Below are 26,937 nucleotides of genomic sequence, written 5' to 3'. Positions count from 1 at the left end.
AGTGGCTCCAAAGTAAAGCACAGTGAAATGCTACAGTATACTGTAAGTTGTGTCAGTGTAAGGACTCCCCTTAAGTTTGAGGGTCTGAGAGATATATCGGTTTAATAGGAAATAGGAAATAGTTTTTGCAGGTAAATAGTTAGAGCAGGTCAGCATTGTAATGGTAGGACACATACCAGTTTATTTATCAGCTATTTTAGTGAAATTAAATTGCAGTCTTGGATGGCAATTTTGGGCCTTGAGATGTGCACACAATTGTATTTACTACGTTTGTTTACACTGATATTTATGGTGTAAACAAACCATGATTTACAGTTTCCCAGAACTATGATAACATTTCCCCCAAAATGAGGTGCTGCTTTTCACTCTCAGGACCACAATGAAACTGTAGGAACAGAGAATACAGTTGAATTATACTACTATTCTTATGCCCGATTATTTATTTACCTTTATTTAACCTTTATTTACCTTTATTTAACCTTTATTTACCTTTATTTAACCTTTATTTACCTTTATTTAACCTTTATTTACCTTTATTTACCTTTTATTTAACCTTTATTTAACCTTTATTTAACCTTTATTTAACCTTTATTTACCTTTATTTAACCTTTATTTACCTTTATTTACCTTTATTTATCCTTTATTTAACCTTTATTTACCTTTATTTACCTTTATTTAACCTTTATTTACCTTTATTTAACCTTTATTTAACCAGGCAAGTCAGTTAAGAACAAATTGTTATTTACAATGACGGCCTAGGAACAGTGGGTTAACTGCCTTGTTCAGGGGAAGAACGACAGATTTTTTACTTTGTCTTCTCTGGGATTCGACCTTTCGGTTACTAGGCCAACGCTCTAACCACTAGGCTTCCTTACTGAACCCAAAAAAATATTCCTTGGAAAGTTATATGCAAAATAGGGGAACCTTGTGCAAATGTTGTTAGAACATTTTGTGTTAGCTGGATGACTTGTGTTTTTGTTTTTGTTTGGCCTGTGGTCAAGATCCAATTGGTGTAGCCATGGTGATTAGACTGGAGTGATTGAGTTGGGGGGAGTAACCATGGTGATTAGACTGGAGTGATTGAGTTGGGGGAGTAACCATGGTGATTAGACTGAGTGATTGAGTTGGGGGAGTAGCAATGGTGATTAGACTGGAGTGATTGACTGCAATCGAGGACAGAGTATTTTTACGCACAACACACTTCAGCACTCGGCGGTCCCGTTCTGTAAGCTTGTGTGGCCTACCACTTCACGGCTGAGCCATTGTTGCTCCTAGACGTTCCACTTCACAATAACAGCACTTACATTTGACCGGGGCAGCTCTAGCAGGGCAGAAATTTGATGAACTGACTTGTTGGAAAGGTGGCATCCTATGATGGTGCCACGTTGAAAGTCAGTATGGGTCATTCTACTGCCAATGTTTGTCTATGGAGATTGCATGACTGTGCGCTCAATTTTATACACCTGTCAGCAACGGGTGTTGATTAAAAAAGGTGTCCACATACTTTTTGTGTATGTGTATGTGTAGTAGTATATACAGTACATATCCCATACTAAATCTGATTTAGCAAGGATCCAATCTACACATTCTGTCCACGTTATGGTGCACATGTTTATATGTCATTTTTTAAATGTAATTTTCTTCTCTAGGCAGTAGAATGGGGACCAGATGAAGACACCAAGCGGTCCTGTCAGAGCAAAGGAAAGACAGAGGTATTATAGCTGTCTGGCAGTTCTGGACACTTTAGATAGAGAAAGACAGACCACTGGTAGAATTCTACATTAAAGGGGCTGCCCTCACCAGAGATATTTAGATAGAGACAGACGACTGGTAGAATTCTACATTAAAGGGGCTGCCTTCACCAGAGATATTTAGATAGAGAAAGACAGACGACTGGTAGAATTCTACATTAAAGGGGCTGCCCTCACCAGAGATATTTAGATAGAGACAGACGACTGGTAGAATTCTACATTAAAGGGGCTGCCCTCACCAGAGATATTTAGATAAAGAAAGACAGACGACTGGTAGAATTCTACATTAAAGGGGCTGCCCTCACCAGAGATATTTAGATAAAGGCAGACGACTGGTAGAATTCTACATTAAAGGGGCTGCCCTCACCAGAGATATTTAGATAAAGGCAGACGACTGGTAGAATTCTACATTAAAGGGGCTGCCCTCACCAGAGATATTTAGATAAAGACAGACGACTGGTAGAATTCTACATTAAAGGGGCTGCCCTCACCAGAGATATTTAGATAGATAAAGACAGACGACTGGTAGAATTCTACATTAAAGGGGCTGCCCTCACCAGAGATATTTAGATAAAGACAGACGACTGGCAGAATTCTACATTAAAGGGGCTGCCCTCACCAGAGATATTTAGATAAAGACAGACGACTGGTAGAATTCTACATTAAAGGGGCTGCCCTCACCAGAGATATTTAGATAGAGAAAGACAGACGACTGGTAGAATTCTACATTAAAGGGGCTGCCTTCACCAGAGATATTTAGATAAAGGCAGACGACTGGTAGAATTCTACATTAAAGGGGCTGCCCTCACCAGAGATATTTAGATAAAGGCAGACGACTGGTAGAATTCTACATTAAAGGGGCTGCCTTCACCAGAGATATTTAGATAAAGACAGACGACTGGTAGAATTCTACATTAAAGGGGCTGCCTTCACCAGAGATATTTAGAGAAAGACAGACGACTGGTAGAATTCTACATTAAAGGGGATGCCCTCACCAGAGATATTTAGATAGAGAAAGACAGACCACTGGTAGAATTCTACATTAAAGGGGCTGCCCTCACCAGAGATATTTAGATAGAGAAAGACAGACGACTGGTAGAATTCTACATTAAAGGGGCTGCCCTCGCCAGAGATATTTAGATAAAGACAGACGACTGGTAGAATTCTACATTAAAGGGGCTGCCCTCACCAGAGATATTTAGATAAAGACAGACGACTGGTAGAATTTTACATTAAAGGGACTGCCCTCACCAGAGATATTTAGATAGAGAAAGACAGACGACTGGTAGAATTCTACATTAAATGGGCTGCCCTTACCAGAGATATTTAGATAGATAAAGACAGACGACTGGTAGAATTCTACATTAAAGGGGCTGCCCTCACCAGAGATATTTAGATAAAGACAGACGACTGGTAGAATTCTACATTAAAGGGGCTGCCTTCACCAGAGATATTTAGATAGCTTCAATGAAGTGTACCAGAAGCTGTACTAACCTTGTACAGGAAGAAATGAATAGACTATTGTATGGTGGTGTTATGACATCTTTGACCTCCCGTGTTCCCGTCCCCGCAGGATGAATGTCAGAACTACATCCGGGTCCTGCTCATCACCGGGAGGCGGATCTTTACCTGTGGAACCAACGCCTTTACCCCCGTCTGCACCACCCGGCAGGTGAGAGAGAGAGGGAGAGGAGGATAAAGATAGAGTTGAAGGAGATGAGAGAGGAGTAACAGGAGAGGGGGGTGAGAGAGTAACAGGAGAGGGAGATGAGATAGAGGAGTAACAGGAGAAGGAGAGGGAGATGAGAGAGGAGTAACAGGAGAGGGAGATGAGAGAGGAGTAACAGGAGAGGGAGAGGGAGATGAGAGAGAAGTAACAGGAGAGGGGGTTGAGAGAGGAGTAACAGGAGAGGGAGATGAGAGAGAGGAGTAACAGGAGAGGGAGATGAGAGAGAGAGGAGTAACAGGAGAGGGAGAGGGAGATGAGAGAGAGGAGTAACAGGAGAGGGAGAGGGAGATGAGAGAGGAGTAACAGGAGAGGGGGGTGAGAGAGGAATAACAGGAGAGGGAGATGAGAGAGGAGTAACAGGAGAGGGAGATGAGAGAGAGGAGTAACAGGAGAGGAAGAGGGAGATGAGAGAGGAGTAACAGGAGAGGGAGAGGGAGATGAGAGAGCAGTAATAGGAGAGGGGGGTGAGAGAGGAGTAACAGGAGAGGGAGATGAGAGAGAGGAGTAACAGGAGAGGGAGATGAGAGAGGAGTAACAGGAGAGGGGGGATGAGAGAGAGGAGTACCAGGAGAGGGAGATGAGAGAGGAGTAACAGGAGAGGGAGATGAGAGAGGAGTAACAGGAGATGGAGATGAGAGAGGAGTAACAGGAGAGGGGGATGAGAGAGAAGTAACAGGAGAGGGAGATGAGAGAGGAGTAACAGGAGACGGGGATGAGAGAGGAGTAACAGGAGAGGGGGGATGAGAGAGGAGTAACAGGAGAGGGGGGATGAGAGAGAGGAGTAACAGGAGAGGGAGATGAGAGAGGAGTAACAGGAGATGGAGATGAGAGAGGAGTAACAGGAGAGGGGGATGAGAGAGAAGTAACAGGAGAGGGAGATGAGAGAGGAGTAACAGGAGAGGGGGGATGAGAGAGAAGTAACAGGAGAGGGGGGATGAGAGAGGAGTAACAGGAGAGGGGGGATGAGAGAGAGGAGTAACAGGAGAGGGAGATGAAAGAGGAGTAACAGGAGAGGGAGATGAGAGAGGAGTAACAGGAGAGGGAGATGAGAGAGGAGTAACAGGAGAGGTAGATGAGAGAGGAGTAACAGGAGAGGGAGAGGGAGATGAGAGAGGAGTAACAGGAGAGGGAGATGAGAGAGGAGTAACAGGAGAGGGAGATGAGAGAGGAGTAACAGGCGAGGGAGATGAGAGAGGAGTGACAGGATGGAGCACTCTGTTCACGATGTTGAACAGCAAACCACTGACCCACACGACGCCACGACACGCTTTCTGACATCTGCCGGTACAGTAGAATCCGGGATTCATCCGTAAAGAGCACACTTCTCCAGCGTGCCAGTGGCTATCCTAGTTGAGCCTTTGCCCACTGAAGTCGGTTACGACGCCGAACTGCAGTCAGGTCAAGACGACAAAAACACAGATCAGCTTCCCTGAGACGATTTCTGGCAGTTTGTGCAGAAATTATTTGGTTGTGCAAACCCACAGTGTCATCCGCTGTCCGGGTGGCTGGTCTCAGACGAAGAAGCCGGATGAGGGCTGGCGTGGTTCGCGGTTGTAAGGTCAGTTGGACCTGCTGCCAAACGACGTTGGAGTGGGCTTATGGTAGAGAAATGAACATTCACTTCTCTGGCAACAGCTCTGGTGGACATTCCTGCAGTCAGCATGCCAATTGCACCCCCCTCAAAACTTGAGACATCTGTGGCATTGTGTTGTGTAACAAAACTGCACATTTTAGAGTGGCCTTTTATTGTCCCCCACATAAGTATGGAACATTTCTGGACATTTCTGGGATCTTTTATTTCAGCAGATGAAACATGGGACCAACACTTTCCATGTTGCGTTTCTATTTTTGTTCAGTATAGAATTAAGTAATGTTTTGGCCATGCATACTATATAGCAGGTGTCTGCGCCAAAACCGTAACAAATCTGTTCTCCAGTATTCCCACGAGTAAAAGAGGAGACATGATTGTGTCTCAATGTAATCAACGTATGAAGGGATTGTTATTTTCAAATACAATTAATTTTTCGGCTTAGTTGTGGTCTGTTTACAGTGTAAAAATTATAATAATTATGTTCCGGGCCCCTGACATCCGCTCTGACAAAAATCATCCCGCAGCTGAATGGAGTGGCCTGTTCCTGCTGTTTAGGATCCTAGTATGGACATCTGGACATACCTCTATCTAAACACCCTCTATCCTCACCCTTCTTCCATCCTCTTCCAGATAGGAAACATCAGTCGGGTGATGGACACGGTGAACGGGGTGGCGAGATGCCCCTACGACCCGCGTCACAACTCCACTGCCATGGTAACAGAGAAGGGCGAACTCTACGCCGCCACTGTCATCGACTTCTCGGGTCGTGACCCCGTCATCTACCGTAGCCTTGGTAACATGCCGCCGCTGCGAACAGCCCAGTACAACTCCAAATGGCTCAACGGTAAACACTCATGTGTACCATACACTCTTTGAAAAAAAGAGAACCCTTTGAAGAACCCTTTTTGGTTCCAGGTAAAACTATTTTGGTTCCAGGTAGAACCCTTTTGGGTTTGATATAGAACCCAAAAAGGGTTATCCTATAGGGACAGCCGAAGAACCCTTTTGGAACTATTTTGTCTAATAGTGTAGGAATAGAATTACAATTGGATCATGACTGTACTTCCTGCTTTGCTTCCTGGTTATGGGTACATTCAATATGGCTGCCGGTCCACACATCAGGGAACATAGACTTGATGGGGTATTTGCATTCTAGCAATTCTATGTCAATGCCAATACATTACTGAACAGCCAACTGTAACTGGCTAGAGGCACTCCTTATGTTCTAACGTGAAAGGAATCCTAGAGGATGAGTCCTAATGGTAACGTGAAAGGAATCCTAGAGGATGAGTCCTAATGGTAATGGGAAAGGAATCCTAGAGGATGAGTCCTAATGGTAACGTGAAAGGAATCCGAGAGGATGAGTCCTAATGGTAATAGGAAAGGAATCCTAGAGGATGAGTCCTAATGGTAATGGGAAATTGTAAGGAAGAGAAAACTACTGATTCCATGCCAAGAACATCACTGCTCACATTCCTGCTGCTGCATCAGCCGTTTGGAGCTGAAATGCCATATCTCATGTCTAACTTACACCTTCCCTCCCTCTCTTTCTCTATTCCTGTCTTCTCCCCTCCCTCTCGTCCTCCCCTTCTCCCTTCTTCTTCTTCCCCTCCTCTAACTTACACCTTGCCTCCCTCTCTTTCTCTATTCCTGTCTTCTCCCCTCCCTCTCGCCCTCCCCTTCTCCCTTCTCCTTCTTCCCCTCCTCCCCTCCCTCCTTCCCTCTCTCCTCCAGACCCTCACTTTATCTCAGTCTACGAGGTGGGTCTCTTCACCTATTTCTTCCTGAGAGAGAACGCAGTTGAACATGACTGCGGTCGCACCGTGTTCTCCCGGGTCGCCCGGGTCTGTAAGAACGACGTGGGCGGTCGCTTCCTATTGGAGGACACTTGGACTACGTTCATGAAGGCGCGGTTGAACTGCTCGCGGTCAGGAGAGATCCCCTTCTACTATAACGAGCTGCAGAGCACCTTCTATCTGCCCGAACAGGACCTCATCTACGGTATCTTCACCACCAACGTGTGAGTGACACACGCACACACACACACACACACACACACACACACACACACACACACAACAGACGCACAAGCTCACTTACACACACCTTTATTCTCCATCTATCCAGTCCTACTTTGTTTTAGTCAATATATTTACACATTGCCCTAACAGCATCCTGTTGAGGCTGAAGGTTTTACAGATGCTAAGAAGCATATTACACATTTCAAGCTGTTTGGACAAATGCTGAGAGGAGGGAAGTGAAAATCACTTCTCAAGTCTTTTCTTCTCCCGTCTCTGTCTGTGTTGGTGCCCTTGGCTTAGTGACAGAGCAGAACCTTGTCTGGGAGAGACGCTTTAGTCCGCCAGGAAGAACGGTGTTGGAGGATGACCAGTTAAGAACATTTCTGTGTGACTGTGAAACACTTCAATAGTTTTCAAACTCAAAGGGTTGTGGAAATCGATTGTGGGGAACCATTTGTGTTAGTTAACCCTGTCAGGTTTTGGGTTGCTGTCTGTCTGTCTGTCTGTCTGTCTGTCTGTCTGTCTGTCTGACCGGTCCTACTCTATGCATAGCCCAAAGCATCATATCCTGTCCAGAAGCTCCTCCCTGCCAGCCTATAGTCCCATGTGCCTTATCATTGGTCTGTTCAGAACCAACACCCAGAATCCCCTTTCTGCCAGTCTATAGTCCCATGTGCCTTATCATTGGTCTGTTCAGAACCCCTCTCTGCCAGTCTATAGTCCCATGTGCCTTATCATTGGTCTGTTCAGAACCCCTCTCTAATAGACTCAGTGCCAGTAGTTATAACACACTATATTAGTGTGGTAGGCTTCTAACCCATCTACCTCTCCTCCTAGACCCTGTTATTAACATGATGTAAACCTACACACTGCAATACAGTCAGCCACAGTACAGCCAGCTATCGTACAGTCAGCTACAGTACAGTCTGATACAGGACTGTCTGCTACTGTACAGTCAGCTACAGTACAGTCAGCTACAGTACAGTCTGATACAGGACTGTCTGCTACTGTACAGTCAGCTACAGTACAGTCAGATACAGTAGTCTGCTACGGTACAGTCAGATACAGTACAGTCAGCTACAGTACAGTCAGATACAGTACAGTCTGCTACGGTACAGTCTGATACAGGACTGTCTGATACAGTACAGTCAGCTACAGTACAGTCAGCTACAGTACAGTCTAATACAGGACTGTCTGCTACAGTACAGTCAGCTACAGTACAGTCAGCTACAGTACAGTCAGATACAGCCAGCTATAGTACAGTCAGATACAGTACAGTCTGCTACAGTACAGTCAGATACAGTACAGTCAGCTAAAGTACAGTCAGATACAGTACATTCAGCTACAGTACAGTCAGCTACAGTACAGTCAGATACAGTACATTCAGCTACAGTATATTCAGCTACAGTACAGTCAGCTACAGTACAGCCTGCTACAGTACAGTCAGATAGAGTACATGCAGATACAGTACAGTCTGCTACAGTACAGTCAGCTACAGTACAGTCAGATACAGTACAGTCAGATACAGTACAGTCTGATACAGTACAGTCTGATTCAGTACAGTACCTCAGTGGTTCCTTTCATACCTGTACTAATGGTCCTATTGAGAGAGAGCGGTAGCATCAATTTGGGCCCATATTACTGGCACAAGCACTCTTCTGTCTGAGGTCCATTTTGGACTCACCCAGGGCAGAGCTGAAAGGCTTGTAAACTCTGAGGTATTGAGAAAGACATCTTATCCCAGTCGCACAGACAAAAGACAGGCTGCAAGGCATTGAAACGATAGTGATCTCAGGTATCCTCCAGGGATAACAGGAACAACTCTGAAAGACCTTAGTGATGAAGACGTGGTGTGTCTTGATCTGCGCCTGGTTCTTCTCCGATTCGGAGGGTTTTTACCATATAAATAGAATCTATAGAAAGGGCTTGGAACCTCTGACCCTGGCAATTTGACTGTTACACCGGTGCACTCGCAATGGCTGCCAGTCCACCCATTATGACATCATTGACTTGAATGTTCTGTAGATTCTATTACTATGAGTTTTGCCTTGTGTTTCGGTTGCAGTTCCTTTTCGTAGTCCTTTTCTACTTACCCTTTTCTACCCTCCCTCCTTTAACCAGTGAATACCTTTGTCTGTGTTGCAGCTGAGAGGTTTCAATGACTGTGAGGATTGTTTAAGATGAGATGGGAGCACAGGTCTATAGGAAAGAAAGACAAGTCTGTGCCAGCACTGGGAGATCATCAAAAATCATTATCCTGTCATTATCCCGTCATTATCCAATTATTATCCAATTATGTGCCATATTGTACCTTATATTCATAGTGATAAGTATTATAATTGATAGATAAATGTCTCTGTATACTGTAGACGTCATTAAGCTCTCTTTTGAACTAAGAACATAAGTAGGTCTTACGCATCAATTCAGTTCTTTATGAACAGTGGTTTCCTGTCTCAAATAGGCTGCTGTATTTTTCCTGCTGATGTCCGTACAAAGGGCTTTATAGATACATTTGGTGGATTGGATTGAAAAAAATTGGACGGCGCTCAACCAACGCGAGTCGAGGTGCAACCAAAACATTTGATCCTCATTGAAAAGGAAAGGGCACAACGCTCGCTCACCGTTAAAAACCATATCGATTGGTTCACTGCCATGGCCTCTGAGTCACGGTTTCCTGACGTCTTTATGTCCCTCTCTTCCTAACAGGAACAGCATCTCTGCGTCGGCTGTGTGTGCTTTCAACCTCAGCGCCATCACCCAGGCTTTCAACGGACCGTTCCGTTACCAGGAGAACCCTCGTACAAGCTGGCTCTCCACCCCCAACCCCATCCCCAACTTCCAGGTAGGGGACGATGCAAAGTCTACTGTCTGGTCTTCTACTAGATTCCTTCTTTCACTGTTTCCCAGCCCTCTACTCAGGGACCAAGATGTTTCACGTATGTCTGAACTAGCACACCTAATTCCACTAGTCAATGACTCAAATGAGCCTTTCATCACACCTGATTCCACTAGTCGATGACTCAAATGAGCCTTTCATCAAACCTGATTCCACTAATCATTGACTCAAAAGAGCCTTTCATCACACCTGATTCCACTAGTCAATGACTCAAATGAGCCTTTCATCAAACCTGATTCCACTGGTCAATGACTCAAATGAGCCATTCATCAAGCTCCTAGGCTCCACCTTGTGATCTCTGGTTTATTGCAAAATAAATTAGTATAATTTAGGAAAAACATTTGGGGAAAAAACTAATCAAAAAGTTGTCCTTCCCCCTGTCTGCCCCCTCAGTGTGATACCCTGGAGGAGCGAGGTCCAGGGGAGAACCAGACGGAGCGCAGCCTGCAGGACGCCCAGCGTCTCTTCCTCATGTCTGACGTGGTGCAGCCGGTCTCCACCGACCCCCTCCTGTACCAGGACAACATCCGCTTCTCAAAGCTGGTGGTGGACATCGTGCAGGGCCGAGACACCCTCTACCACGTCATGTACATCGGCACTGGTGAGTGAACAGGAAGGAGGGAGGGAGGGAGGGAGGGAGAGGCAGGCAGCGCGGGAGGGAGGGAGGGAGGGAGGGAGGGGAGGGAGGGAGGAGGGAGGAGGGAGGAGGGAGGAGGGAGGGAGGGAGGGAGGGAGGGAGGGAGGGAGGGAGGGAAACGGAAGCTAGATGTCTCATTTTGTCTGTTTGTCCAATAAGAATACGGCACCATCCTGAAGGCCCTCTCCACGACCAATAAGAGCATGCGGGGGTGTTACCTGGAAGAGATGAGGCTCCTCCCCGAGGGCGAAAGCGAGCCAATCAAGAGCCTTCAAATCCTCCACAGTGATAGGTCGTTGTTTGTGGGGCTTAGCGACAGGGTGCTGAAGATCCCACTGGAAAGATGCTCCAGCTACAAAACTGAACGGTAAGAAGACCACTCCCACACACCCTCTTCAATGCCCCACCACTTATACGGCTGCAGTTCAATCAAACCTGCCTTTGCAATGTTTACGAAGTGTCTTTGTTTATAAACTACTTCCTGTACACTTCTTGTTCTGGAAAGTGGATGTATCTACTGGTGAGGGCAAAGTCCAGAAGATAACAATAATATTGTATCAGTATTCTACCTGAAGCTAATCATCTTAGTGACAGTTAATTGGGAAGAAGCCAAATGTTCTGTCAAATCAAATCAAATTGTATTTGTCACATACACATGGTTAGCAGATGTTAATGCGAGTGTAGCGAAATGCTTGTGCTTCTAGTTCCGACAATGCAGTAATAACCAACAAGTAATCTAGCTAACAATTCCAAAACTACTACCTTATAGACACAAGTGTAAGGGGATAAAGAATATGTACATAAAGATATATGAATGAGTGATGGTACAGAGCGGCATAGGCAAGATACAGTAGATGGTATTGAGTGCAGTATATACATATGAGATGAGTATGTAAACAAAGTGGCATAGTTAATGTGGCTAGTGATACATGTATTACATAAAGATGCAGTAGATGATATAGAGTACAGTATATACATATACATATGAGATGAATAATGTAGGGTATGCAAACATTATATTAGGTAGCATTGTTTAAAGTGGCTAGTGATATATTTTACATCATTTCCCATCAATTCCCATTATTAAAGTGGCTGGAGTTGAGTCAGTGTGTTGGCAGCAGCCAGTCAATGTTAGTGGTGGCTGTTTAACAGTCTGATGGCCTTGAGATAGAAGCTGTTTTTCAGTCTCTCGGTCCCAGCTTTGATGCACCTGTACTGACCTCGCCTTCTGGATGATAGCGGGGTGAACAGGCAGTGGCTCGGGTGGTTGTTGTCCTTGATGATCTTTATGGCCTTCCTGTGACATCGGGTGGTGTAGGTGTCCTGGAGGGCAGGTAGTTTGCCCCCGGTGATGCGTTGTGCAGACCTCACTACCCTCTGGAGAGCCTTACGGTTGTGGGCGAAGCAGTTGCCGTACCAGGCGTTGATACAGCCCGACAGGATGCTCTTGATTGTGCATCTGTAGAAGTTTGTGAGTGCTTTTGGTGACAAGCCGAATTTCTTCAGCCTCCTGAGGTTGAAGAGGCGCTGCTGCGCCTTCTTCACGATGCTGTCTGTGTGGGTGGACCAATTCAGTTTGTCTGTGATGTGTACGCCGAGGAACTTAAAACTTACTACCCTCTCCACTACTGTTCCATCGATGTGGATAGGGGGGTGTTCCCTCTGCTGTTTCCTGAAGTCCACAATCATCTCCTTAGTTTTGTTGACGTTGAGTGTGAGGTTATTTTCCTGACACCACACTCCGAGGGCCCCCACCTCCTCCCTGTAGGCCGTCTCGGCGTTGTTGGTAATCAAGCCTACCACTGTTGTGTCGTCCGCAAATTTGATGATTGAGTTGGAGGCGTGCGTGGCCACGCAGTCGTGGGTGAACAGGGAGTACAGGAGAGGGCTCAGAACGCACCCTTGTGGGGCCCCAGTGTTGAGGATCAGCGGGGTGGAAATGTTGTTGCCTACCCTCACCACCTGGGGGCGGCCTGTCAGGAAGTCCAGTACCCAGTTGCACAGGGCGGGGTCAAGACCCAGGGTCTCGAGCTTGATGACGAGCTTGGAGGGCACTATGGTGTTAATGCCGAGCTGTAGTCGATGAACAGCATTCTCACATAGGTATTCCTCTTGTCCAGATGGGTTAGGGCAGTGTGCAGTGTGGTTGAGATTGCATCGTCTGTGGACCTATTTGGGCGGTAAGCAAATTGGAGTGGGTCTAGGGTGTCAGGTAGGGTGGAGGTGATATGGTCCTTGACTAGTCTCTCAAAGCACTTCATGATGACGGAAGTGAGTGCTACGGGGCGGTAGTCGTTTAGCTCAGTTACCTTAGCTTTCTTGGGAACAGGAACAATGGTGGCCCTCTTGAAGCATGTGGGAACAGCAGACTGGGATAGGGATTGATTGAATATGTCCGTAAACACACCAGCCAGCTGGTCTGCGCATGCTTTGAGGGCGCGGCTGGGGATGCCTTCTGGGCCTGCAGCCTAGCAGGGTCTGACTGATCCAGACAGGAAGTAGTCACGTGCAGGAATGGTGGCATTATTACTGTTATGACTACTGATATATGAGGTCTTCTACACCCCACAGCCCTCCGTAGCTTCCATAGGACCTCAGACACCCAATGATATCACACCTTACTGTACAGTATGAAGAATGGTGGTGTTATCACTATAATGATATCACACCTTACTGTACAGTATGAAGAATGGTGGTGTTATCACTATAATGATATCACACCTTACTGTACAGTATGAAGAATGGTGGTGTTATGACTATAATGATATCACACCTTACTGTACAGTATGAAGAATGGTGGTGTTATCACTATAATGATATCACACCTTACTGTACAGTATGAAGAATGGTGGTGTTATGACTATAATGACTACTGATATATAAGGTTTCTTACACTCCTGTAGCTTCCATAGGTTCCACATCCTGTCCACCTCTAACAGCCAATGCCATGACACCTCACCATACATACACAGTGTTATGACTACTGATATATGGGGTTTAATACATATTAGCATATCATTATTTAATATGTACATTCATTTATAATATATGCCATTTAGCCTGGCGCATTTATTCATTCACTCATGAATAACACCATACTTAATCTGCCATGTCATTACCCCCTGTTTATACTGTACAGATGCAGTCAGATATATTGGCACCAATGCATGATATATTGGCACCAATGCATGATATATTGGCACCAATGCATGATATATTGGCACCAATGCATGATATATTGGCACCAATGCATGATATATTGGCACCAATGCATGATATATTGGCACCAATGCATGATATATTGGCACCAATGCATGATATATTGGCACCAATGCATGATATATTGGCACCCTTGCATGATATATTGGCACCCTTGCATGACTCACCTTTTCTTCTCAAATAATTTCTTTTTTTGGGGGGGGGGAGATTCTAACTGAAATTGAAAAAAAAATGATTGGCCTAGACTAAATTATTCAAAATTCTAATTAACTTGGTTGGAGGCAATGATTCTCATTTACTGTGTAATTTATCTCACCTGTGGTAAGTTGCAGGTGCCTGCAGGGTGAAAATAGCAATTGAACAAGTTTTGAAAATAAAAAACAGCTCATTCTACTCAGTTGCACTCCTTTTGTAAAGTGCGATGTGTCAACATTTGGCCACATCTGTAAGTAACCAATCCAGCGAAGGCTTCCTGTAATTACATTTGACCTCTCCCGTTGGATGAACCCCTGCTAGCTCCTTGTGAACACTGCCCTCTGCCTCTCCCGGTGCTAGTGGGGAAAAAACTAATTTCCTCTGGTTCTGGCTGCAGACTGGAGCCAGTACAATGGCAGTCTGGGATGGTGTTGCAGTGCCAGCAGAGGTTTTCTGTGCGATCCATCACTCTCACCTGTCAGAGGGGAGGAGGGAGGAGGGGAACAGGAAATACATACAGTCAGGGAAAAAGAGAGAGGGAGAGAGGGTTGTCATTGTTGGAAAGATAGTGAACTGACCACCTCCCTAACTGACTGGACATAGATGGATGTTAATGTGAAAGGCATCCCATTACTACAATAGATTAAGTAGTTGTCATGGTGATTGCATGTGTCCTACCCCTAGCTTTTACTACATATTTTACATATCATCCTGTGTATTAACTGTGTAATAACCATCGGCATACCACCCTGTATCCCATGTCTCTGAAGCGAAGATCCCAGTGCCCCAGGGCAGTGATTGGGGACATTGCCATGTGTAGGGTGACGTTTTTCAGATGGGATGTTAAACGGGTGTCCTGATTCTCTGTAGTCATTAAAGATCCCATGGCACTTATCATAAGAGTTGGGTTGTTAACCCCGGTGTCCTGGCTAAAATATACAATCTGGCCCTCATGGCCACCTAATCATCCCCTTAGCCACTCCCTTCCAACCCCATGTCAGGAACCACCTAGCCTAGCCACTCCCTTCCAACCCCATGTCAGGAATCACCTAGCCATTCCCTTCCAACCCCATGTCAGGAACCACCTAGCCTAGCCACTCCCTTCCAACCCCATGTCAGGAACTACCTAGCCTAGCCACTCCCTTCCAACCCCATGTCAGGAACTACCTAGCCTAGCCACTCCCTTCCAACCCCATGTCAGGAATCACCTAGCCTAGCCACTCCCTTCCAACCCCATGTCAGGAACTACCTAGCCTAGCCACTCCCTTCCAACCCCATGTCAGGAACTACCTAGCCTAGCCACTCCCTTCCAACCGCATGTCAGGAACTACCTAGCCTAGCCACTCCCTTCCAACCCCATGTCAGGAACTACCTAGCCTAGCCACTCCCTTCCAACCCCATGTCAGGACCTACCTAGCCTAGCCACTCCCTTCCAACCCCATGTCAGGAATTACCTAGCCTAGCCACTCCCTTCCAACCCCATGTCAGGAACTACCTAGCCTAGCCACTCCCTTCCAACCCCATGTCAGGAACTACCTAGCCTAGCCACTCCCTTCCAACCCCATGTCAGGAACTACCTAGCCTAGCCACTCCCTTCCAACCCCATGTCAGGAACTACCTAGCCTAGCCACTCCCTTCCAAACCCATGTCAGGAACTACCTAGCCTAACCAGTCACAACCCCATAAACCCCAGTGTGCCCCCAGGTTACGTTTTCTCTCATTATACTCTGTGTTCTGAATGGCATCTGCGTGTGGCGACATTTAGGCTCTACAGACCAGCGTTACGAGCTGCGTATGGAGACATTTCGGCTCTACAGACCATAGTTACGAGCTGCGTATGGAGACATTTAGGCTCTACAGACCAGGGTTACGGACTGCGTGTGGAGACATTTTGGCTCTACAGACCAGGGTTACCGACTGCGTGTGGAGACATTTAGGCTCTACAGACCAGGGTTACCGACTGCGTGTGGAGACATTTTGGCTCTACAGACCAGGGTTACGGACTGCATGTGGAGACATTTTGGCTCTACAGACCAGGGTTACGGACTGTATGTGGAGACATTTCGGCTCTACAGACCAGCGTTTGACTTGCAGCCACACAGGGAAATATTGTATTACATGCATAATGGAGGAGAGCCCTCTCTTACTAGCAGCTTGCTTAGTGTAGTAGCTATAATCCTATCATCTATGGTAGTTATTGGCCAAGTGGGTTTAGCTAGTGTGTTAGCCTCTTAATATCTCAAAGAGCTCCTTGGTTATCTTCTCCATAGCAGAACTGTGAGGAGAGTAGAATGGGGAAGCGGTTAACTGTGAGGAGAGTAGAATGAGGAAGTGGTTAACTGTGAGGAGAGTAGAATGAGGAAGGGGTTAACTGTGAGGAGAGTAGAATGAGGAAGTGGTTAACTGTGAGGAGAGTAGAATGAGGAAGGGGTTAACTGTGAGGAGAGTAGAATTAGGAAGTGGTTAACTGGGGTGAAGCGCGATGGAGGCAGGGTTTGGGGGGAAAGAGGTAGAGACTGGGATTGGTGGGAAAAGGGGTAGAGGTTGGGGTTGGGGGAAAGAGGGGTAGAGGCTGGGGTTGGGGGGAAGAGGAGTAGTGGCTGGGGTTGGGGGGAAAGAGATAGAGGCTGGGATTGGTGGGAAAAGGGGTGGAGGCTTGGGTTGGGGGAAAGAGGTAGAGGCTGGGATTGGTGGGAAAAGGGATAGAGGCTGGGGTTGGGGAGAAGAGGAGTAGAGGCTGGGGTTGGGGGAAAGAGGTAGAGGCTGGGATTGGTGGGAAAGGGGTAGAGACTGGGGTTGGGGGGAAGAAGAGTAGAGGCTGGGGTTGGGGGGAAGAGGAGTAGAGGCTGGGGTTAGGGGGAAGAGGAGCCCGGGGTTGGGGGGAAGAGGAGCCCGGGGTTGGGGGGAAAGAGGTAGAGGCTGGGATTGGTGGGAAAAGGGATAGAGGCTGGGGTTGGGGGGAAAAGGGGTAGAGGCTGGGGTTGGGGAGAAAGAGGTAGAGGCTGGGATTGGTGGGAATATGGGTAGAGGCTGGGGGGAAGAGGAGTAGAGGCTGGGATTGGTGGGAAAAGGGGTAGAGGCTGGGGTTGGGGGGAAGAGGAGTAGAGGCTGGGGTTGGGGGGAAGAGGAGCCCGGGGTTGGGGGGAAGAGGAGTGGGGGTTGGGGGGGTGGAGTGGAGTGGAGTGGAGGCTGGGATTGGGGGGAAGAGGACTAGAGGCTGGGGTTGGGTGGGAAGTTTTCTACAATAATGTAGGGGCTTTATTGGGGTTTTCCTCCCAGGATAAATACACAAACACAACAGCACGCACACACACACACACACACACACACACACACACACACACACACACACACACACACACACACACACATAATAATTTGTGTAACACACACACACACACAATGACCACACCCCTGCCCATCCCTCTTAGACAACCATTATTTACTGTAGTCTGTAGCCGCCAGCCCGTCAGCAGGGTGATCAACACAGTGGTTGTTAGATAGTCTCTCCCCCGCTGCCTGCTAAACTGATATTACTGCTGATTATCAGGAACTGATCTGTCAACTGTTTATTGCAGGGGAGTGTTTTGTTGGTCGCGCTCCCTATACAGAATACCAATAAGTCCTAGGTAGGCTGGTGTTAGTGCAGTTATATTCCATTCATCAGATTGTAGATGGCTTACTAGACTTTACCGTGAAACGCTTCCACAATGTTGACACACTATCTCTTCCGTTCCATAATGTAAGGCAGACAGACAGTCCATTGGATGGCTTTATCTAGGGAAATATTGAGATATTGATTACTGGTGATCGATAGATGGAGATGTTGATTGCTGGTGATTGATAGATGTACATATTGATTACTGGTGATTGATAGATGGAGATGTTGATTACTGGTGATTGATAGATGGAGATGTTGATTACTGGTGATTGATAGATGGAGATGTTGATTGCTGGTGATCGATAGATGGAGATGTTGATTACTGGTGATTGATAGATGGAGATATTGATTACTGGTGATTGATAGATGGAGATGTTGATTGCTGGTGATCGATAGATGGAGATGTTGATTACTGGTGATTGATAGATGGAGATGTTGATTACTGGTGATCGATAGATGGAGATGTTGATTGCTGGTGATTGATAGATGGAGATGTTGATTGCTGGTGATCGATAGATGGAGATGTTGATTACTGGTGATTGATAGATGGAGATGTTGATTACTGGTGATCGATAGATGGAGATGTTGATTACTGGTGATTGATAGATGGAGATGTTGATTGCTGGTGATCGATAGATGGAGATGTTGATTACTGGTGATCGATAGATGGAGATGTTGATTGCTGGTGATCGATAGATGGAGATGTTGATTACTGGTGATTGATAGATGGAGATGTTGATTACTGGTGATTGATAGATGGAGATGTTGATTACTGGTGATTGATAGATGGAGATGTTGATTACTGGTGATCGATAGATGGAGATGTTGATTACTGGTGATTGATAGAGGGAGATGTTGATTACTGGTGATTGATAGATGTACATATTGATTACTTTAGATATATGGTGATATTTATTACTGGTGCAGCTTTATACTATCCCCTCTCCTGTCACATCATCTCTTTCTCCCTCCTTTCCTTTCCTCTCCTCTCACCTTCCTTCTCTCCATCCCTCTCTTGTGTACCCCCAGAGTGAGACCTTGTCTGGTAGACTGGGGGCTGTCGTGTGATAAACTGTTTCCAGAGTGGGGTCACAGTGACACCTTGTCTGGTAGACTGGGGGCTGTCGTGTGATAAACTGTTTCCAGAGTGGGGTCACTCAGTGGGAGATGAGGCGAGGGTTTGAGGGACAGTTAGGGGGTCTGGGGGGGGCTTGTTAACCCCCCCACTGCTTAGCAATGTATTGTTGCTGTAGAGAGAGGCTCTCTGAACCTGGAGAAAAGAGCCTTCACTGGACTGGAAGCCCAAACTAACCCATCCCTGTTCTGACTCAGGTCTCACAGTGAAACGTTTATACTCCCAACCTCTCTCTCTCTCTCTCTCTCACACACACACACACACACACACGCGCACACACACACACACACACACACACACACACACACACACACACACACACACACACACACACACACACACACACACACACACACACACACAATGACCATACCCCTTCCCATCCCTCTTAGACAACCATTATTTACTGTAGTCTGTAGCCGCCAGCCCGTCAGCAGGGTGATCAACACAGTGGTTGTTAGATAGTCTCTCCCCCGCTGCCTGCTAAACTGATATTACTGCTGATTATCAGGAACTGATCTGTCAACTGTTTATTGCAGGGGAGTGTTTTGTTGGTCGCGCTCCCTATACAGAATACCAATAAGTCCTAGGTAGGCTGGTGTTAGTGCAGTTATATTCCATTCGTCAGATTGTAGATGGCTTAGTCCCAAATGGCACCCTATTCCCTATGTAGTGCACTACTTTTGACGAGGGCCCATTGGTAGTAGTGTAATATATAGGGAATAGGGTGGTATTTGGGACTGACCCGTTGTCTTGCACAGATACAAGGGAACAGGAGATAGAAAGACAGCAAATAATCAAACAATCTATAAAAGGCTTTATAGAGCGTTCACAAAGTCTTCATAAGCACTACATAGGTCATAAGAAAAGTCACACTAGACTTTACCGTGAAACGCTTCCACAATGTTGACACACTATCTCTTCCGCTCCATAATTCAAGGCAGACACACACACACTGGCCTCTTGCTCTGTACATCAGCCTACTGAGTGCTCTGGGTCAACAGGACCTGTTTTCTCTGCTCCATCTGGGCCTCATGGAGCCACATAAACAACCAGGAAGAGAAGGACCCCTCACAGAGTCCTACATAAAGAGGCTGCCCTAACCTGTGCCTGTCACACAGGGTCCTACGGTAAAAAGGCTGTCCTCACCTGTGCCTGTCACACAGGGTCCTACGGTAAAGAGGCTGCCCTGACCTGTGCCTGTCACACAGGGTCCTACGGTAGAGAGGCTGTCCTCACCTGTGCCTGTCACACAGGGTCCTACAGTAAAAAGGCTGTCCTCACCTGTGCCTGTCAGACAGGGTCCTACGGTAAAAAGTCTGTCCTCACCTGTGCCTGTCACACAGGGTCCTACGGTTAAAAGGCTGTCCTCACCTGTGCCTGTCAGACAGGGTCCTACGGTAGAGAGGCTGTCCTCACCTGTGCCTGTCAGACAGTCTTATGGTAGAGAGGCTGTCCTCACCTGTGCCTGTCACACAGGGTCCTACGGTAAAGAGGCTGTCCTCACCTGTGCCTGTCACACAGGGTCCTACGGTAGAGAGGCTGTCCTCACCTGTGCCTGTCAGACAGAGTTGTATCTGTCCCATTATGGCGTCTGTGAGAGCACGGGCAGCACCAATTGAGGCCATCTCCATTTTGAAGTAGTCCACGTTCTTCTTCTACTACTTCTACTACTTGGTAAACACTAGAGTCCTGTACCAATTTCTATTTCTATGGGCTGCCCTGACCTGTGCCTTTTCACAAACACGTTGTCAAACAGCATTCCTAAGCTAGGGGGTTCCCTTCCCGGAGTCTCTGACAACTTTTTTTCATTAACAATCCTGGATTTAATGACTGAAATCAGCTTGTGTTTTTTCTGGAGCATACACACACTTAGCTGCAGTGAATCGTGCTGTATGGCACGGTGCCTTACTGTGGAGCATATGTCAGAGTATGTCCTTCTTGATGTGTCAACACCTCAACTAGCACCAGTCTGATACTGTATGAGTTCTATTGGGAGCTGTTTTCCTAGCTTTACGCTAACATATTGTTGAGTGAGTTGAGGTGTGAGGTGTTTTTTCTAGTGCTGTCCCTCTCCACTGACTGCTGTCTTTGTGCCCTGGGGTCCTACAGGCACTGCCTGGACGCCCGAGACCCCTACTGTGGCTGGGACCGTAAGCAGAAGCGCTGCACCACCATCGAGGACAGTTCCAACATGAGCCAGTGGAGCCAGAATATCACTGAGTGCCCGGTAAGGGTCACACACACACACCTCATATCATATGTAACACACACACACCTCATATCTAACACACACACCTCATACTGTATGTAACACACACACACCTCATATCTAACACACACACCTCATACTGTATGTAACACACACACCTCATATGTAACACACACACCTCATATCATATGTAACACACACACCTCATATCATATGTAACATACACACACACCTCATATCTATCACACACACACCTCATATATAACATACACACCTCATATCATATGTAACATACACACCTCATATGTAACACACACACACATTTTGTTTTCATGAAATATCAGAACTTTTTAGAGTGTAAAAATGTTTGACCATTAAAAATCCTATTTTCCCTAACCCCTAAACCTAACCCTACTACCAACCTTAACCCCAAAAACCCCTAACCCTAACCTTATACCAAACCCTTAAACCTAAACCTAACCATAACACCAAAAGCCTGAATCTAACCTTTAAGCTTAAAATAGCATTCAGGTAAAATGTTAGTGTGTCCTGATAATGTTGGAAAACAAACAAACAAACAAACAAACAAACAAACAAACACACACACACACACACACACACACACACACACATTAATTTACTTTCCCCACACACCTTCCCCTCTCTCCTACCACCTTCCCCTCTCTCCTACCACCTTCCCCTCTCTCCTACCACCTTCCCCTCTATCCTACCACTTTCCCCTCTCTCCTACCACCTTCCCCTCTCTTCTACCACCTTCCCCTTTGTCCTACCACCTTCCCCTCTATCCTACCACTTTCCCCTCTCTCCTACCACCTTCCCCTCTCTCCTACCACCTTCCCCTCTCTTCTACCACCTTCCCCTTTGTCCTACCACCTTCCCCTCTATCCTACCACTTTCCCCTCTCTCCTACCACCTTCCCCTCTCTCCTACCACCTTCCACTCTCTCCTACCACTTTCCCCTCTCTCCTACCCTTCCCCTTTGTCCTACCACTTTTCCCCATTAGCCACCATTCTGACCCAATCTCTGATTGGTCCCTTCTGATGCTGAACTCCTGCCCGCTCACAGGTAAGGAACCTGACCCAGGACGGTGGCTTCAGCCCCTGGGCGCCATGGCAACCCTGTAACCATGACGACAGGGAGGGAGCCAGCACCAGTTGCGCGTGTCGCTCACGCTCTTGTAACAGTCCAGTCCCTCAGTGTGGAGGCTCCAACTGCAAGGGCCCCACCATCCAGGTGGCCAACTGTTCCAGGTACTGTAGAGGAAGAAGACAAGGGATGCTACAGTCTACTATTCATCATTCAGTACCAAACATCATAACAGTTACTGACTTCCCAAAAGTGGAATAGTCATGACCGTCAGCAGAGTCAGAGTATGTTTCCTGGAGCTTTTGGGGATTATCAAGTCCCTCATTTGAGCACCTGATTCCCGTTTTTTGTTCCAGTTGGGCTGACGCGCGTTTGAGTCCGCTCTCATTCTATGTTTCCAGCATGTTAACAAACTGTCAGTATATTTGACAGAAGGTATTGTACATGTTGACCTTAAATGGATCTCTAGACAAAGACAAGTAGTAGCATGAGACTTCAGACCAGCAGCAGACAAGCACACGTAGACTCAGCAATGTTTGTTCTATTCTTGATGAGTTCTATTCTTCTGCTTTCAGAGAGTTTACATTAGACTTCCAACTACCAGACAGTGTTGACATGTTCTCAGAGGAAACTCAAGTACTAGAATCAGACCAGCAGCAGCAGCAGAGTCCAACTACCAGACAGTGTTGACATGTTCTCAGAGGAAACTCAAGTAGTAGAATCAGACCAGCAGCAGCAGCAGAGTCCAACTACCAGACAGTGTTGACATGTTCTCAGAGGAAACTCAAGGACTCCCTTGCCCTCTATTATTAGAGGTTTCCCTCATTAGGCAAAAGAGATTGGATTTATCTAGAGAGTGAGTTGAAAACCGAAGGACTGCCACCTCTCAGTATTTTTTGTGTGTGTGTGTGTGTGTGTGTGTGTGTGTGTGTGTGTGTGTGTGTGTGTCTTTACTATCCTTGTGGGGACCAGAAGTTCTCACAAGGATAGTAAAACAAGGAAAATTCAGACAAGTGGGGACATTTTGCCAGTCCCCACAATGAAAAAGGCTATTTTAGGCTTTGGGTTAGGATTATAATTAGGGTTAGGGGTTAGGATTAGGGTTGGTTTTGGGGTTTTGAATTGGACTCCATAAATTGTGTGCGTTTGTGTGTGTGTGTTATTAGAGAGATTACGCTCTTCACTGGTGGCTTCCTGTTGCTTACTGTTACTATGCAGGAGAGAGAGCTGCTGAAATTAAATGGTCTTTTACAGGAAGCACCAATTTAATTAGAAGGGAAGCTCCACCGGCCTGAAGCACTTAAACACATTAGGTGGATTTTTTTATGCCTCAGCCCAGTCAGCTTCCCAGACAAGCACACGTTGCCTCAGCAATGTTTGTTCTGTTCTTCTATTCTTCTGCTTTCAGAGAGTTTACAATAGACAAGGCTATTAGAGTTTACAATAGACTAGGCTATTAGAGTTTACAATAGACAAGGCTATTAGAGTTTACAATAGACAAGGCTATTAGAGTTTACAATAGACAAGGCTATTAGAGTTTACAATAGACAAGGCTATTAGAGTTTACAATAGACAAGGCTATTAGAGTTTACAATAGACAAGGCTATTAGAGTTTACAATAGACAAGGCTATTAGAGTTTACAATAGACTAGGCTATTAGAGTTTACAATAGACTAGGCTATTAGAGTTTACAATAGACAAGGCTATTAGAGTTTACAATATACAAGGCTATTAGAGTTTACAATAGACAAGGATATTAGAGTTTACAATAGACAAGGCTATTAGAGTTTACAATAGACAAGGCTATTAGAGTTTACAATAGACAAGGCTATTAGAGTTTACAATAGACAAGGCTATTAGAGTTTACAATAGACAAGGCTATTAGAGTTTACTATAGACAAGGCTATTAGAGTTTACAATAGACAAGGCTATTAGAGTTTACAATAGACTAGGCTATTAGAGTTTACAATAGACAATGCTATTAGAGTTTACAATAGACAAGGCTATTAGAGTTTACAATAGACAAGGCTATTAGAGTTTACAATAGACAAGGCTATTAGAGTTTACAATAGACAAGGCTATTAGAGTTTACAATAGACAAGGCTATTAGAGTTTACAATAGACAAGGCTATTAGAGTTTACAATAGACAAGGCTATTCGAGTTTACAATAGACAAGGCTGTGTCGTGACTTTACTATCATTAACTGAAGACTGATTGTTTTTTATCAAAGATTCTCTGTAATGAGTTATTACGCGATCAACTGATTAATCACGTAACTAATTAACTAGGAAGTCGGGGCACCAAGGAAAAATATTCAGATTACAAAGTTATCATTTCCTAAAATAACTTTTCAGATATTTTATCTGATCAATTAGTCTTCGAATTAATAAATTATTTACTTTACCTCATGTTAGTCTCATTCCAAACGTCGTAAATTGTTGGTTATCTGCACGAACCCAGTCTTCACTATGAGTCATCCATACATCAATTGTCTTAAATCATTTATTTATTACTAACTAAGTAATTCACAGAAATGCATAAACAAACAATCAAACAAGGTAAATGTAATGATAGGAGAATGTGCCCTAGTGGGCTAAACCGGCATGGCGGCTTGTTAGACAAAAGGGGAAGTGGGGGTCGACTAAGAAGTTACTATAAAGTGATAATTATAACAATTGAAATGCTAATCCTTTACACATGAACGCTCACTCATTCGGGAACAATTGCAATCAATATATATATTTCCTCTCAGTGTTTCGTCTTGATCGCTGGTGAAAAGTTCATTTCTTTTGTAGAATTGTCCGTCTCTCGGTTGTGGTTAGAGGGGATAGTTCAGAGTGACATTCGTTATAGAATTAATGTTTTGGTGGTTGTCGTTCTTCGCGTTCAATGATACCGAATTCCTAGCTGCAGACTAGTAATTAATACCAAAGTTCTTATTCTGTCGGTATCGATAGTCTAAGAGTTTAACCACGTGGTATGGTTAAAAGATTCAGCAAGGGTCTACAATCTTTGTCCTCCTGATGGAGAAAAACATGTTCTGCAACCTTTAGCCATCTCGTAATTCGGTCTGCTGATCGAAAACCCGAGTGGGAGTTTTATTCGGAATGGCAGAAAAGGGCTGTCCCAGGACGTCTGACCCTAACTGGGCTCAGGGGCGGTCCAGGATGTCTGACCCTAACTGGGCTCAGGGGCGGTCCAGGATGTCTGACCCTAACTGGGCTCAGGGGCGGTCCAGGATGTCTGACCCTAACTGGGCTCAGGGTCCTCTGATTTAGTTAAAATCCAATCCCCTTTTTGAGTTTTCCTTCATTAAACAGTCCAAAATCACATTGTAACATTGTGTAAACAGTATCATACTCACTCATTCATCTTATACAACAATTAGATGTACTAACAGATATAGCCCTCGGTTCTCCCCAGACCTGACTGCCCTTAACCAACACAAAAACATCCTATGACGTTCTGCATTAGTATCGAACAGCCCCCGTGATATGCAGCTTTTCAGGGAAGCTAGAAACCAATATACACCGGCAGTTAGAAAAGCCAAGGCTAGCTTTTTCAAGCAGAAATTTGCTTCCTGCAACACTAACTCAAAAAAGTTCTGGGACACTGTAAAGTCCATGGAGAATAAGAACACCTCCTCCCGACACTGTCACCACTGATAAATCCACTATAATTGCGAATTTCAATAAGCATTTTTCTACGGCTGGCCATGCTTTCCACCTGGCTACCCCTACTCCGGTCAACAGCACTGCACCCCCCACAGCAACTCGCCCAAGCCTTCCCCATTTCTCCTTCTCCAAAATCCAGTCAGCTGATGTTCTGAAAGAGCTGCAAAATCTGGACCCCTACAAATCAGCCGGGCTAGACAATCTGGACCCTTTCTTTCTAAAATTATCCGCCAAAATTGTTGCCACCCCTATTACTAGCCTATTCAACCTCTCTTTCGTGTCGTCTGAGATTCCCATAGATTGGAAAGCAGCTGCTATCATCCCCATCTCATCTCTAAAGGGGGGGACACTCTTGACCGAAACTGCTACAGACCTATATCTATCCTGCCCTGCCTTTCTAAGGTCTTCGAAAGCCAAGTCAACAAACAGATTACCGACCATTTCGAATCTCACCATACCGTCTCTGCTATGCAATCTGGTTTCAGAGCTGGTCATGGGTGCACCTCAGCCACGCTCAAGGTCCTAAACGATATCATAAACACCATCGATAAGAAACAATACTGTGCAGCCGTATTCATTAATCTGGCCAAGGCTTTCGACTCTGTCAATCCCCACATCCTCATCGGCAGACTCGACAGCCTTGGTTTCTCAAATGATTGCCTCGCCTGGTTCACCAACTACTTCTCTGATAGAGTTCAGTGTGTCAAATCGGAAGGTCTGTTGTCCGGACCTCTGGCAGTCTCTATGGGGGTGCCACAGGGTTCAATTCTTGAACCGACTCTCTTCTCTGTATACATCAATGATGTCGCTCTTGCTGCTGGTGAGTCTCTGATCCACCTCTACGCAGACGACACCATTCTGTATACTTCTGGCCCTTCTTTGGACACTGTGTTAACAACCCTCCAGGCAAACTTCAATGCCATACAACTCTCCTTCCGTAGCCTCCAATTGCTCTTAAATACAAGTAAAACTAAATGCATGCTCTTCAACCGATCTCTGCCTGCACCTGCCCGCCTGTCCAACATCACTACTCTGGACGGCTCTGACTTAGAATACGTGGACAACTACAAATACCTAGGTGTCTGGTTAGACTGTAAACTCTCCTTC

At 45.8% G+C, this 26,937-nt stretch overlaps 1 protein-coding gene across 1 annotated transcript in view; it reads left to right on the top strand.

The window, feature by feature from the left end:
* LOC139413980 (semaphorin-5B-like) overlaps positions 1–26,937 on the top strand; it is a 59,363-nt gene that overhangs the window by 4,550 nt on the left and 27,876 nt on the right. The window contains exons 3-11 of the mRNA XM_071161865.1: positions 1,650–1,712; positions 3,325–3,423; positions 5,702–5,915; positions 6,806–7,091; positions 9,799–9,934; positions 10,382–10,589; positions 10,785–10,992; positions 20,948–21,065; positions 22,135–22,319. Of these exons, the coding sequence (XP_071017966.1) occupies positions 1,650–1,712; positions 3,325–3,423; positions 5,702–5,915; positions 6,806–7,091; positions 9,799–9,934; positions 10,382–10,589; positions 10,785–10,992; positions 20,948–21,065; positions 22,135–22,319 (1,517 nt within the window). The remainder of the gene's footprint in view (positions 1–1,649; positions 1,713–3,324; positions 3,424–5,701; positions 5,916–6,805; positions 7,092–9,798; positions 9,935–10,381; positions 10,590–10,784; positions 10,993–20,947; positions 21,066–22,134; positions 22,320–26,937) is intronic.

This window comes from Oncorhynchus clarkii, chromosome 7 (genome assembly GCF_045791955.1).
Source record: "Oncorhynchus clarkii lewisi isolate Uvic-CL-2024 chromosome 7, UVic_Ocla_1.0, whole genome shotgun sequence".
In the NCBI taxonomy this organism is placed as follows: Eukaryota; Metazoa; Chordata; class Actinopteri; order Salmoniformes; family Salmonidae; genus Oncorhynchus; species Oncorhynchus clarkii.
This window is presented reverse-complemented; position numbering and strand designations above follow the sequence as displayed.